The sequence below is a fragment of the Halichoeres trimaculatus genome, unplaced genomic scaffold, assembly GCF_033239565.1.
Source record: "Halichoeres trimaculatus isolate MK-OKI-2021-1 unplaced genomic scaffold, fHalTri1.1 fHalTri1_scaffold_16, whole genome shotgun sequence".
Classification (NCBI taxonomy): Eukaryota; Metazoa; Chordata; class Actinopteri; order Labriformes; family Labridae; genus Halichoeres; species Halichoeres trimaculatus.
This window is the reverse complement of record NW_027437194.1, coordinates 31,423,644-31,438,815: the sequence shown is the minus strand read 5'-3', so window position 1 is coordinate 31,438,815 and position 15,172 is coordinate 31,423,644. Positions and strand designations below refer to the sequence as shown.

Sequence of the window (15,172 nt, the reverse complement as noted above, 5' to 3'; positions counted from 1 at the left end):
ATCACCCCAGGGTAACTCTACAGGGATAAACAGCACAAAGGGCGAAAACAAACAAACACATCTCTCTGCTTTGCGTTGACAACTCTGAGGCTTCAGTGTCAGCAGTGTGGAAATACATCAAACTAGAAAGTGAAGACAGTCCAACAGCCACATCTATGCTCTGCGATCTTTTCAAGAGGTTTTCAGCTCGACCAAATCATCCTAAAACATAATGCAACATAGTTCACTTACAGAGAAAAGGTTGCCCTGCTGTTTCTGAGCTTTAACAGAACAGATATATATCCACAGAGAGAGGACAACAGCGTCCAAAAAGCTCTGAGAAGAAGGTGGGATGCAGATTTGAACCATCTCAGTCATCCATGGTATTTCCTTCCGTTCAGACACTTGGTTTATCAGCCTGCTTCACTGGAGCTGTACAGCACAGTCTGTAGTAACATATAAGGATGTGATGATGGTGAGACCAGTTTGACAACGGAAGTTTGTCCGGTGATTCTGCTGAGCCCCGCAGCACACTATATTGATTCCTTGCCATGGATAGTTCAGGTCAGTTAAAGTTTTAATCCAGTTTGTAGCAATATAAATATTTCCATGAAAGGGGGAAAACATGAGATAGTTCCGTAGGTAATATGTAAGTTCAAGTCTCTCACCGTCTTCGGAGAGTTGCGTTAAGGGCAGCCTCTGATTTTGAAGAAAGAAGCATAAGAAGCATAGATTTTTTTCAACCAAATTTAGCGAGCAAACTGGTCATTTTCTGCTAATGTTCTGAAAAGACAAGAAATTCAAAGTTCTCCCTCTTCTGCGTCATATTAAGACATTTTTCCAGTTTTGCATGCCAACTGGTTTTGGGATCCAGAGGGTTTTAACTTCAAAACTAGCTGGACTAAGTTAAATGGACCTAAAGAGCTATAACTATTATTTTTTTCCATTCAGTTTTGTTAACAAACGAAACAAAAAGACTGTGCTGCTTCACTTTCTCACTTCTTCAGCAAAGATTATCGCCAAACCCAAAAACCGGATCAGGACTCGGTATCAGCCGATACTCAATATCAAATAATCGGGATCTGGGGCAAAAAATGCAGATCAGGGCAAACCTGTTTTAATCTTATTTAATCTTACTTATCATAGTCCAACCACACCAGCTGCTTGGTGTCAACACCTTGTCAGTCAAAATCAGGGTATAACATAATGATGTTATAAAAATGCCTAAGTTCTTATGCAGAGGAAACAGACACACATATGTCCACATAAACAGCAATTTCCCTGCAAAAAAATCACAGCAGCAACCATAAAAAATTACTATTTGAAGTCAATCCATGTTAAATAACTCACTAACTAGAGTAAAACTAGGGTCTAAATTCCAACCCACAGTCAGCAGTTTTTCTGCTGTGGTCTGTTTAAACTTGAGAGTTTATCAATAAAATGAAGAGCCAGGTTACATTAGCTCTGCTTGTTGAGGTTGGAGTTGGTAGATGAGCACTGGTAGGACATAACCAGGATTGGTTATGATTATATGATTGGTCAGCAATCATATAATCAAGAGCACACAAAAACACTAAACAGATTGTCTGTTCACCTACTGGAGACTAAACTAAAAACCAACTTTACAAAGTTTGACTGTTCTCACCTTTCAAACAATAGCTCTAAGTCAACACAAATTAATACCTTAGCTCAACACTTGGCACCCTGGGAAGTTATCTTGAACAAAGAAAAGTAGTGTTAAAAAGAGTAGTTCTCTTTTCATTTGCCTTAAAATAATTTTAAAAAATGATCAAGAGAGCCTCATGGCACTGTTTTCAATGAATAAAGGAAAAAGTAGATATATAGTAAAAATGCAGAGATAAAGTCTCTGTTGGCCTATTTCATAATCAAGAATCTCTTGTTGTAACTCAGTTTGATGGCTGTCTTTTCACATGTTCTATAGTGCTCCTGTATGTTCCCCCTCCCACCTTACTCACATTGTTCTTGCTTTGGGTGTTATGAAACTCCTCTTGGTGTCTGTCTATCATCATTTTCTCCACCACTCCACTGCGACTCCACACGTCAAACACTGTTTTTCCATGCTGGTACCCTACTTCCTACATGAGACAAAAAAACATGACCTTTCTTATAAAATGTTATCATCCCTAACAATTTATTAAAAGATACACCAGATAATATGAGACATAAACTAATCCAAAGCACAATTTGGGGTTTATTGTATCCTATTAAACTTAAATAACTCTTTTCTGAAGACACTGGTACATAAATGAGTCGAGAAAATAAAACAAGGTAAAGAAAATCAACGTGACAAGACAAAAACTCCTTTCTCAAACTTACAGCAATCTCATCAAACTTCCCAAACTCCAGAGTTCTGTATCTGTCGATCGGGGGTCTGATGTACTCGCAGTAGTCACTGTTCTTCACAGACTCCAGCTGCCTAACACAGCACACGTAGGCTAGCCGAGTCTGAATCTCAGCCATGTTCAACACCTGAGATCGCGTGTGAATGAAAAATGAACAGAAGTGACATATGCATCAGTGAAATAAAACACACAGCTCCAAAAATATCCTCAGTAGTATGCAAAAGACTTTTTTACATTTACACATCCCAGCACATCCAGTGTTGTGTCTTCCGTTTTAATCAATCATTACCTTTACTTTCTCAGCCAGAGGGTTGAGGCGTTTCCATAGCAGCCACCATCCAGACAGTGAGTCGCCATAATTAGTGAGGTTAGTTTCATCCCGACTACCCACGTCAATTGCTATCACCACTTTGGCCCCCATGGAGCGTGCCACATCAGCTGAGAGAGAAGGGGGGGTACAGAAGAAGAAGATAACTTTGAAAAATATTTCCTACAAAAGAGGTGAACATGACACCATCAAGGTTAGAGGGAATTCAAAAGGCTGAGTAAAAAAAAACCTGGGAGATTGTTGATGTAGCCTCCATCCATCAGCAGGTGGCCATCTTTGGGGTCACAGAGAGGGGGCAGGTATCCAGACAGAGACATGCTGGCACGAACATATCGCCACAGGGAACCTAAGACAGCAGATAGATAGATAGATAGATAGATAGATAGATAGATAGATAGATAGATAGATAGATAGATAGATAGATAGATAGATAGATAGATAGATAGATAGATAGATAGATAGATAGATAGATAGATAGATAGATAGATAGATAGAATACTTTATTGATCCCTGAAAGGAAATTCATGTAGTTTGGGCTCATCTTCCATAGATTAAAGAATTATAAACACTGATGGCTGCAGGGACGAACGATCTTCTGTATCTATCAGTTCTGCAGCGCAGAGAGGTGAGTCGTCCATTTATTATTATATGACTGAATTCTCTGGGAAGGTAATATGGCCTCATCCCAACTGCCAACAGTTCAATGTCCAGACAACACATCTTCACTTTGACTGTAGTATGATCAGGATTACACCATCTCTGATTAATGAATAAAGCCAGTCCTACTCCTTTTAACTTTTGACTTGCCACTAGCTTTAGTGTCTCTGTCCAGACATATCAGCGTGAAGCCAGGGATATCCACACAGGAATCAGAGATGTTTTGATTCAACCAGGTCTCAGTAAAGTACATGAGACTGCATTCACAGTATACATTCTGTGTCTTCACCAGTATCTCTAGTTCATCCTTTTTGTTGGGCAGAGAGTTGACATTCCCCATGATGACTGATGGAAGAAAGGGCTAATATGTCCATCTCCTGGCCTTTAACTTTGCACCAGCACGACATCCTCGGAAAGGCTTCTTTATCTCAGCAGGAATAGGGTGATATCCTCCAGATTTGCTCCATTGTAGTGCAAGGTGCTCCTCTCTTGAATAAACTCTCCTTCCAACAGACATATCCATGAGTTGTTGTCAAAAAAAGTCCAGTATTGCCCAAAAGTAAGCAAAAAAAAAACAATAAAATATAGAATTATAGCAAAAAAAGAAGTGTAATAACAGAGAGCTGCCAAACTTTGCTGCTACCGCTAGAAGCACATAATTCGAACACAGTTTCCAAGTATTATGTCCTTAAAGAACCTCTGGCCTTGGTCGACTATTTCCATAGCTGAGAGTGCAAAAAATATATCCTTTGCCTGAAATTTATCAGGAGGGGGGGGGTTAATTTCCCTGAATTTCTCCTCAGGGATAAATAAAGTATTTTCTATTCTATTCTATTCCATTCTAATGTTATTTGTGGCAAATTAATAATTATATCAATGAAACATTATCCCACTGTTTATATCTATGTGTGATATGTTCAACTTTTTACATAGTTATTTTTCTACCTGTCACCCCTGCTGAGTTTAACAGCTCAAAAACAAAACAAACTTTGGTTCAAAGTGTCACAGAAAAGATTCACATTAACAAACACAGATGCTCTTTCTCTTTTCCTGATGCTTGTTTTTTCACTACTTTCTCAAAGAATTGAATTTCAGGCCTGACTGACATAACTGCCATCATTGTTTCTTGTTCAGCTCCTCATGATTAAACTGAACACCTTTTTTTTTTGGAACTTAATTTTTATTTGACACCTATATTTACATACACAAATATCATTTAGGAGATGCTTTCACATTCAACAGCAATAATACAGACAATCAATATCATTTCTACATTTTCCATATTATTCCTTAGTTTTGTTTTTTTTTGTTTTTTTCCAGAAGTTCATCTTACAGTTCTCAGTTTAACCTGCTTAATGTTCATTTCATTACATGATGAACCTAAGTAGTCATCCCATTCTGGACAAGTGTATTTAAGACTAATGTCAGTAAATGAAGATGAATGAGATAATACCTGAAAATAAATACATACATAAACTAAAATTAAGGGGAAAAAAAAGGGGGAGAGAGAAAAAAATATAAAAAATAAAAAAATAAAAAAATAAACTGAACACCTTAAAGCAAACAACCACCTGTTAATAAACAGTAGCCCTTGACACAATGGGGCTAATAGTTTATCTGAAGTACTTCAACTTTAGCTCACTGGAGCGTCAACTGATGAGAAAGATGACTGACAGCGTTTAGTCAAACTCAGATACAGACATCATGTGGAAGCAGGGCAAACACATTGAAACCAATCAGCAACCTCCAGTGTAAAAACATGAGACAAGGCTGAGACAAGGTTCCAACTCAGCACTTTAGAGAATATTAAGATCGGAGCTCATCCAGTCAGAGGCACAGCTCAGCTCACGTGACTGACATGCACCCCATTGCTGTACTTATACTTCTAATGTGGCCGCTACAACCAATTTGCTTCAAAAGTCTATTTCAGGAACAGACGGGTGATGTCGGGAAGACTAGACTACGTCCATTCAGTCTATGGCTGAAACAGGGGATCAAATGGAACTACCCTTACATTAAGTTTGTCATGTCAAGGCGGATGTATGTGAACGTCATGATCTCCTAACAACAGCAGCCTCCAGTGCACACAGAGGAGAGTCTGCGAGGAATAGAGCTGATCCAGGCAGATGTGTGTTCAGCCGTTGTGCACCATATTGGAGTACTTTAAACCAAATATTTCCTCTATAAAACCCGACAAACATACCCTGACATCGACACCCTGGGTAAAATCAAAATCTGCACAGACTCAAACACATGTAGGCAGGGCTCAGTGGAAGATCACACCCCATTACAAAGGCTTTAGACCTAAAGTGGACGGCACTTGTTTGATCCCTTTCTGCAGCCCTAAACCGAAGGACATGCTCCACATTCACTCTCCTAGGGGTGGGCGATATGACCCAAAATTTATATCGCAGTATTTTTTCTTTATATTGTGATAACAGTATTATATCACAGGTTTCCACATGTGAAAAAGTGAAGTCTTTTCATAACATGATTATGATTCTGTTCTGTGTTATAAGTGTACCTAGCAGGTGGAAAATGTCTAATACTGTGATAGAAAAAAGCCTTTGCCCACAATGTGCTTTGGGAAGAGTAGCTTATCCCATTTCAAGCTTAGAGTGAGCTGTAATGTTGAGCAGACTGGGTCTGAGGAAAGAAGAATTCTTACAGAAAAAACAACAATTTCCATTTTATTAAAAAGAGTGAGCAATAAACTAATAACATTTTGGAAGCCAATAAATTTGAACAAATTAACATTACTAGTTTTTCGTTCTGTGAGTTTTCCTAAATTTATGTTCTGTATGTTTTCTGAAGCCTGTAAGGTTGTCTAATGAGGCACTAAAGATGTCAAAGGCATTTTTCAGCTACATGTTTATTACACAAAACAGTGAAAACAAACTCATAGCAAACCAGCACAACCCTTGTTGTACCTTTCCCATCAGTAGAAACACCTGCTGACTTGACAGGGCCCACTCCATCCGGACGCATAGGAGCAGGGTGGCTACTTATGTCTAAACTGTCAAAGCTAGGCAAAACTTGTATTTTTCGTTGGCAAGCATTTTATTGATAACAAAAATAATCAAGACATTTATTGTTTTAAATGCTACAAGGCTATTAGGCTTATTAGACTGTAAAAATCCTTAATTTAGCTGCACTATTGTTTAAGCCGCGGGATCCAAAGCGTGTGAAAAATGTAGCGGCTTATAGTCCGCAAACTACGGTTTCAGTTTGCTCCAAAATGTTTATTTTGATGCCACTACTTTTGTTACTGAATGGTTGTATCCAGGGCTTGACATTAACTTTTTTGCTCCCCAGCCACGTGGCTAGTGGTTTCCCAGAGCTACTAGCCACAATTTTGTTGTAGGATAATTATGTTTAGTATGATTAAAGCAGATGATGACTTGGTAAAGTTTACTTGAAATAGATTTACAACCTTTTTAAATGTAAATGACCCCCTGTGCACACTCAAATAAAGACTACATAAATCAGGTATTCAGCTCTGAAACGGTTGTGCTCCTTAAATATGAAAATATGCAGACTATTAAAACAAAGTAATAAAAGGAGGAGTTTAATATTCTGTTTAATGAAAGTTGGGAAGGTTGGAGATTATTGAAAAGATAAACCTATCTGAAAAATCTAGTTAGAAACACTGTCAGCTTAAAAATTTATTTACAACAATAATTTTTCAGTAATAAACTAAGTACCATACTTTCTGAACTATAAGTCACTCTGGAGTATAGTAATACATTTTTTTGAAGTATCAGTCAAAAAATGCATTGAAGATGAAAGCAACATATATAAGTCACAATGAGCCATAAGTTTCATTTATATAAAATGATTTGGTTTGTTTACATTCTTTCCAAAGTAAACTTTTTACAATAACTTTGATAAGTGTTAGTTTATTAGGAGGTTTAAATATTGTTCCCCCTCCATGAGTGAGCTACCACCTTATCATGGTGGAGGGGTTTGTGTGTCCCAATGATCCTAGGAGGTAAATTGTCAGGGGATTTATGCCCCTGGTAGGGTCTCCCATGGCAAACAGGTCCTAGGGGAGGAACCAGACAAAGTGTAGCTCACACAGACCCCTATGATGATGAATAAATGCTTTAGTGTTTCCCTTGCCCGGACGTGAGTCACCGGGGCCCCCTCCTGGAGCCAGGCCTGGGGGTGGGGCTCGCCTGGTGGCCAGGCCTGTTCCCAATCTTTACTATGGTAGCTATCCATCAGTACATCTAACACAGTCACATTTCCCCTTCTTTCACACTGTGGTGTGGCACGGCCCTCCCCTCCAGCTCACATCAGGGGTTAAATAATGTTTAGAATGATGGAGTAGCCTACAGGAAGGGCTGGTGATGGTCACAATAGCAGTTAATCATATTCACATTTCTCTGACTGCTAGAAAAAAATGCATTGGTCTTTTCATCGCTGTCATCTGACACAGTGCTCACCAGAAAAGATAATGCAGACAAGGGGGAAAAGAAAAAAAAAAAGTTTATAAGACATACCCTCAACTCACTAATACTTATGAACATAATGCTAAAATACTATAATGAATCAACCTGTGTGTTGTTCATATCCAGCACACATAACTCTATTTCAAAACTACAACACTTTTTCTCATGCTAGGGGTCCAATCGCTGTCATATTTTAACTTTGGCAATTCTTTCTTCTCTCTTCAATTCTATGTGTTCACAGTCCTGCAGACCCATATCCTTTACGGAAATTTAAAGGGTGTTACCCTTTGCAGTTTGGGACACGCCTCAGAGAGCCTTCACCTGATTCAGTTATTCATCAATTCAATGGATTCTAAACAAACAGGATTAAAGATTGTAACAGAATGCTGTGCTTACCATCAGTGTGTACCCTCATGACCGAGGCAGTGATGTCAGTTGTAATATTGAAATAAGGGATCCAAAGGTCCTGCATACACATAGAGGTTACATCAAAACAGATCAACAGGCTCAAGTATTCCTGTAGCAGCACAGGGTATTCTTTCTGGATGTTTACCTGATGAAAAAAATCACTTTCCATGCTCTGGTTTTGGCGTGTCACTCTCACTCACCTCAATCTGTTTGCTCTTGAAGACATTGCTGAGGCTGGAATTAAAGGAAGCGCCTGAAAACATGGAGGTGATTGGATATGTCAAATCCAGAACCTTCTTAAACACAGATGTCATTTCCTGCAGGGAGAGACAATGGGTCATTTTTTCCCCTCAAGCTTTGAATAAAAACAGATTTCTCATTTGAAAATTAAAAAGATTCATTTGAGGTAAAAGATTTGCTGGATTAAGATTAGTGCAGTTTTTCAATGCTGTGAAGGCTTGAGCTTGTTTTTCTTTTCTCTGGTTTTGCATACGGTATCTACCCACTAATCTGAATCATTTCACTCACAAAAAGGCAGTTTAGACTGTTTGCCTGATTTGCAAAGAACAAGTTTTTCATTACAACTGCTGCTGTTTTAATTCAAAACAAAGGAGCAGCAACCCAGCCAGCTGCTTCTCAATAAAACTTTTAGGACCAAGGACAGAGCCAGATGAGGAATGGCTGGAAATACTGCAGGAAAACAAATGGTGCCACATGCTCAGCTGGGGTATCAGGACACTGAGCAGGTGTCTCAAAAGAGCCATCGTAGACAGTCTCAGTATCTAAGGGTAAGGGTGACTTTAAGATTAACATTTTTAAAGTTCTGCTTAAAAGTTAAAATATAAACAGACCAGAGCTGCATGTTCTTCATCAACTCATCACTTCTGATTGGTCAGTTTAATTGCATCAAAGGTTCCTGAACTTAAGTGCATTGAATTCTTAGAAGTGTGCGGTTGGACAGGATCACCTTCACAAGGATGGATTTACAAGCACAGATGAGAAATAAAAAAAAAAAAACTCTCTCTGCAAGATTCACAGGAAGAAGTGGAAGGCACACAGATCATCATTTTTCTAGCGCAATTTTTCTTCCTCAGAAATAAAAATACACCACTCAGAGAGGACAAACAGGTGTAGGTTATCTCTCCAGGCTCTTCAGTCAGGAGAAGTTATGTAACTTGCAGCAGATGTTTGACCGAGGTCAAAATACATCAAAATGTTTCAGTTACTAAATCCAATACAGGTAGTAAACAGAGAAAAGGTTTTCCTTGCTAGTAAATTGGTCTAACAATAAATTATTACACTAATTTAAATCTATCTACAGAGTGCTGATGGATTCTGTCTCCTTCTTCTTGTTCTTGTCCCCTAAAAATTTCTACCTAATTATCAGACAGTCTTCTATTTCATTCTTACCATTGCCCACTCTCTAGCTCTCATCCTCATGCGACTGTGGCTTCGGTCCTCAGCATAAAGCGCTCCCATAAGGGAACCGATAGAGGTGCCACCAATGAGATCCACTGGGATGCCTGCCTCGCAGAGAGCACGCAATATCCCCACCTGGGAACAGCCCCTGAGCAGAAGGGCAAAGATACAAGTTAGAAATAGTAAGAGATGTCCAACTTTGAAACCAGGTGGACGCAAAGTATACTGGAAACACTGGCGATGTCCTAATGTACTCTTTATCATAACGTGTACTTTTATTACTAATAGCTAAGAAGACATTTACCTGGCCCCCCCCCCTCCCAGGATAAGGGCAATCCCATTTCCGGTAAGGACTCGAGCCAGGCGGGAAAAGTCTGAGTGTCGGTCTGCTGGCTTGTCAAACACACGTTGGTACAGCTCCAGCTTAAAAAATACAAAGACAGTTATTCTAAAGGAAGAAACAAGGAATAAGATGATCAAAAAAAGACATTATGGTGCTGAATAAGAAAGAAATAAAACATTTTAAGGGGGCTCAGTAATTCACCGAGCATTTCTTTTACTCTTACCAGCTTGGGCAGGCTCCTCTTGGAGAAGACCCTTCGGGGACAGGAGAGGTGGAGGTGTCTTGAGATCCAGCTTCGCATGTTGAGCCAGTCTACAGTTCCTTTAGGTGGGGGACCATCTTCTCTGTGCAGCAGCACCAGCTGCTTCTGGGCCCGCACCGCGCTTCCCTCTAACATTCGCTCCAGCTGAAGGGGAAACATCAATCACAGATGTTCCTTAAATTTTTATACTCCTCATTTTTACCAGAAGGGCCATGGTGAGGTACTTGGAAAGAATTCTGAATGTTAACCTAGATAAAGACTTCAAACCTGGGACTGCTTCAGCTTCATGTGAACATGGTGACATTAAGGGCTCTAATTTCGTGGCACAGTGCAGGGGGCGCAAGCCTGGCACACCCTGCGCAGTGCTAATTTCGTGCGGCGCACCACAATTTGACAATTTGGTAGACCGTCTGCACAGAGATGGGTGTGACTGCACGCCAGGGGGAGTTGACAGCGCACCAGGAGGAGGTGTCAGCAGATTCATGTTAGCGCAGTGACAATTTTGTGCCAAAAAAGGGTGCTGAGAGCTCACCAGCTCCAACCTGGTCTATCCTCGGCGCAAAGGGGAGCGCACCCCCTGCAGCTGTAATTTGGTGACAGGCGCACATGTGCGCACATGTCAACAAAGCCTCAGAGGCAGGTTTCCACAGTGTCAGGCACACTTTAATGCAGTAAACAATCACAGTAATCACTATTTAATAAAACCGTCCGAACCAGCATATACATTTGTATCTATATTAATTTTCCTGTCATATCTGATGTCGGATTAAAGCCGTTTTTCATAATAGAAAGTTAACCTGACGGCAGCTGGAAGTTTGATGCACATCTTACAATTAAACAATAAACAGCCTTAACATCTGATACTGAGTATATATCTGGTTCTCTCATTTCATTCAATTCAAAGAAAAGAGGGAGAGAAAAGACGAAGAAAATAGAGACAAAATAAATGTATGTCACTCGGGATTTACCTGTGATTTCCCATATTTGTCTGTTGTAGTCTTTATTTTTATCTAAAAAGATGGAGTACATTATTGTAAGGAGGATGAGGTGGAGACACCGGGAGAGTATACAGTATATCACCAAAGGCTCTGCTATTTGGCGATGACAAACCAGGAGTGCAGGTGGATCAAAAGTATTCTGAATGGATAAGCCAGCTGTGTAACTGTCTCTTAATTTTTACTCCTATTAATAACAAAGGAACAGATTAAATCTGTCCAGGGAGCTGGCCCACAAGGTGACGGGCTTCGTGTCCTCCGATGTGCCCCGCTGTCCATTCTCCTGCTGCAGGGACAGCGGCTCTGACCGTCTCCGCTCACAGGTCTCTCCAGCATACCTTCCGCTGTGCTGGGGATCACTCAGACCAATCAGACACTGCGCCTCGGCTGCAGGGCATTTAAAGAATCAGAATCAGAATCAGAATCAGGTTTTATTGCCAAGTATGCAACACATACAAGGAATTTGACTCCGGCACTTGTTTTCTCTAGCACAAGAGGTAGACACAAACATGACATATAAACATGACAATAAAAAAAGATAAATAAAAAGATGTAGGTGTAGAAAAGGGCTGGGATAAAATATGCATCAGAAATATTTACAGCATACTGGGATATTTACATTTGAAGGTGGGAAAGTACAACTGTGCGGTCCGTAGTGCAGCTGTAAACTGTTTTAAAAGGTGCCAGTGTTAATTACAGCTTTTATTGTTTAATATGGAGACTGCAGACGGATAGAAACTACTCCTGTGCCGGCTTGTCCTGGTCTGCAGAGCTCTGAGGCGCTTGCAGGATGGGAGCAGTTCAAAGAGTCCATGAGCAGGGTGAGTGAAGTCCCTCACAATGTTTCCTGCTCTCCTCTGAGTCCTAGAGCAGTAGAGGTCCTGAATGGAGGGCAGGGGGACACCAATGATGCGCTCAGCAGTCCTCACAGTGCGCTGCAGTCTGAATCGGTGCTGCCTGGTGGCAGCTCCAAACCACACAGTGATGGAGGAGCACAGAACGGACTCGATGACTGCAGTGTAGAACTGCAGCAGCAGCTCAGGGGGCAGTCCATGTCTCCTCAGGAGGCGCAGGAAGTACATCCTCTGCTGAGCCTTCTTGAGGATGGAGCTGATGTTCTGCTCCCACTTCAGATCCTGCGTGATGATTGTCCCCAGGAATCTTAAGCTCTCCACAATGGACACCGGGCTGTTGAGGACTGTGAGGGGGGACAGGGTGGGGGATGTCTCCTAAAGTCCACTATCATCTCCACCGTCTTGAGCGTGTTCAGCTCCAGGTTGTTCTGACTACACCAGAGCACCAGCTGATCCACTTGCTGTCTGTAAGCAGTCTCATCACCGATGATGGTGGTGTCGTCTGCGAACTTCAGCAGCTTCACAGAGGCGTCTGTGGAGGTGCAGTCATTGGTGTAGAGCAGTGATTCCCAACCTGTGGGCCGCGGCCCCCTGGTGGGCCGCGAAGGTACTGCAAGTGGGCCAACAAAGCTTTTCCAAAATAGTTTGATTTTTGTGGGGGTGGGGATGTAGTTATGTATAAATAAAAACGTTTCAACATGTTATAGATGCTGTGTTAGTGACTGTGGAGCTTCCAAAATGTTTCTCTTGTATTCAGTTCAGTCCTTCATGTTCAATCTTTATTTATTTTAAAAAGTGCTCTCAGAACGCATCGTATGGCTGGGTTTCCGCTACATGTACTGGATCGTGGCACACCGCCACGTCTAAGTAAAAGCTGCCATGCCTTCTGAATTATGATCTTTTCTTTTTCCGATGTTTCAGACGTAAATTACATTGCACATGGTATGCAACTAAAACTTTCAGAATGCCACAAACATTTTTTGACGCTGCCCAGAATCAAACAGTTATCTTCCAGAAGCGAATCATCTCTCTGTGTTCTCGTGTGAACGAACTCACACTCATGGTTGGATCATATCACAGTCTAAAATAATAAAAGACAGAGCTCTGGTGGGTATTTGCCGTTCACAGTTATCAGCTCTCAGCATCACACACAACGGAGTTCCGCTCCGATGCGCACAAGACACACGGTTACTGGAGAAAACACAACTCCACACTGACCCTGATCATTCATCAGTGTTTACAGATGCACGTTTTCTGTGTATAAAGTCAGCGCAAGCAGAAGTGCCCCTGTCACTCTGTGGTTTATATTTGCTTTAAATTTCATCCTGATCAGCTTGTGGAGTCTGTGATGATGATCAGTGCAGTGCTTACGCTGAGTTCACTTGCGCATATTGCACAGCAGCTGATCGCTGTTCCTTCTCCCACTCGTACAGGAGTCACCTTCTGCTCTCTTTGGGACAGAAGTTATAGTTTTGTTGTTTTCATCTCATTCTTTAAAAATCAGCAGAGGAGTTTTCCTCCAGCTTTCAGAGATCAAGCCTGAAAGCCTTCATACCACACCTTACATCTGTGCAGGGGCGTGTCCAGACTTTCAGACTGGGGGGGCATAATGAGAGCAGCAGCATAAGTGGGTGGGTGGGGGTGTACATACAAATTATTACCATTTGTCTTGACTCACTACTTTAACTATGAGTAATTATGATTGTATAAATATTATAACCCAGTGTATTATTTCAAAATAAAATGTATTATATATTACTGTGCATCAGCCTGTCTAATACATTTAAAACACTTTTTTAAGCCCAGATAAAAAGATAGAGCTGACTATAAACTGTGCCATTAGATAAGGCTTAACTATGTTTGTGTAAAATTAATAATTCATCTATAAAGATTTTAAGCTGAAGTATGTTTTTTACGTATTTACCGGTCGGGGGTGGGCCGCGAAAATGTCTGAGATTTAAAAGTGGGCCCTGAGTTGGAAAAGGTTGGGAACCACTGGTGTAGAGGGAGAAGAGTAGTGGAGAAAGTACACATCCTTGGGGGGTCCCTATGCTGGTGGTCCGAATGTCCGAAGTGGCCTGCCCAAGCCTCACCTGCTGACTTCTGTCAGTCAGAAAGCTGTAGATCCACTGACAGAGCGCAGGAGGCACAATGAGCTGAGCCAGTTTGGAGCAGGGGGGGGGGGACCACTGCGTTGAAGGCCGAGCTGAAGTCCACAAAAAAGACATGTGCAGTGTCGTCCACTGATCTATTTGCCCGGTAGGCAAACTGCAGGGGGTCCAGCAGGTCCTTTGTGAGGGTCTTCAGGTGGGCCAACACCAGCCGCTCAAAGGTCTTTATGACCACAGATGTCAGCGCGACAGGCCTGTAGTCATTAAGTCCAGGGATGGTGTGTTTCTTGGGAATGGAGATGATGGTGGAGCGTTTGAAGCAGGAGGGGACCACACCCAGCTCCAGGGACCTGTTGAAGAGCTGGCTAGTCTGCACAGACTCGTAGACAGGAGGGGGAAACCCCGTCAGGGCCTGGAGCTTTCCTATTTTTTTTGTCCCTGCAGCAGCCGGATCACTTCCTCCTCGCTCACTTGGAGGGTCTGGAGGGTGGGTGTGCTGGAGCCCCAGGGGTGAGGTGGTGTTGAGATGAGGGGCTCAGTGTCAGTGGGTGGTGGCAGAGTGACTGCAGAGAGGAGAGGGGCAGGTGTGAAGTGGTCCCTTTTGAATCTGCAGTAGAAGGTGTTGAGGTCGTCAGCCAGGGCTTTGTTGTCCGCAGCAGTGGGGGCTGGTTGTCTCGTGTAGTTGGTGATCTCCTGCAGGCCTTTCCACACTGACGCTGGGTCGTTAGCTGGGTTTTTCAGTTTTTCAGAGTAGCTCCTCTTGGCCACTCTGATCTGCTTGGTCTCAGCTTCACGAGTGCGCTGGCTCGCTTTCACCGTCTGCATGTCCTCCATATACCACAGAGAGCTGCAGCACCGCCAACCAGAAGTTCAGAAAAACTTTATGGGTTCTCGTAGAAAGTGGGAAAAAAGTCGGGAGAGAGCTGCCTTATGCTAAGCAGCTCTTCTCCACAAAAAGTGATGCGGTTTTAGAGTGCACACACACAAAAAATACACAAA

At 41.8% G+C, this 15,172-nt stretch overlaps 1 protein-coding gene across 3 annotated transcripts in view; it reads right to left on the bottom strand.

Annotated features, from left to right (window-relative positions):
- LOC141805125 (patatin-like phospholipase domain-containing protein 7) overlaps positions 1–15,172 on the bottom strand; it is a 66,340-nt gene that overhangs the window by 19,291 nt on the left and 31,877 nt on the right. For all 3 annotated transcript variants that reach the window (XM_074689877.1, XM_074689876.1, XM_074689878.1), the window contains 9 exons: positions 10,175–10,357; positions 9,913–10,031; positions 9,600–9,756; positions 8,390–8,506; positions 8,178–8,247; positions 2,900–3,016; positions 2,632–2,780; positions 2,317–2,469; positions 1,956–2,075 (listed from right to left, as the gene is read on the bottom strand). In XM_074689877.1, the coding sequence (XP_074545978.1) occupies positions 1,956–2,075; positions 2,317–2,469; positions 2,632–2,780; positions 2,900–3,016; positions 8,178–8,247; positions 8,390–8,506; positions 9,600–9,756; positions 9,913–10,031; positions 10,175–10,357 (1,185 nt within the window). The remainder of the gene's footprint in view (positions 1–1,955; positions 2,076–2,316; positions 2,470–2,631; positions 2,781–2,899; positions 3,017–8,177; positions 8,248–8,389; positions 8,507–9,599; positions 9,757–9,912; positions 10,032–10,174; positions 10,358–15,172) is intronic.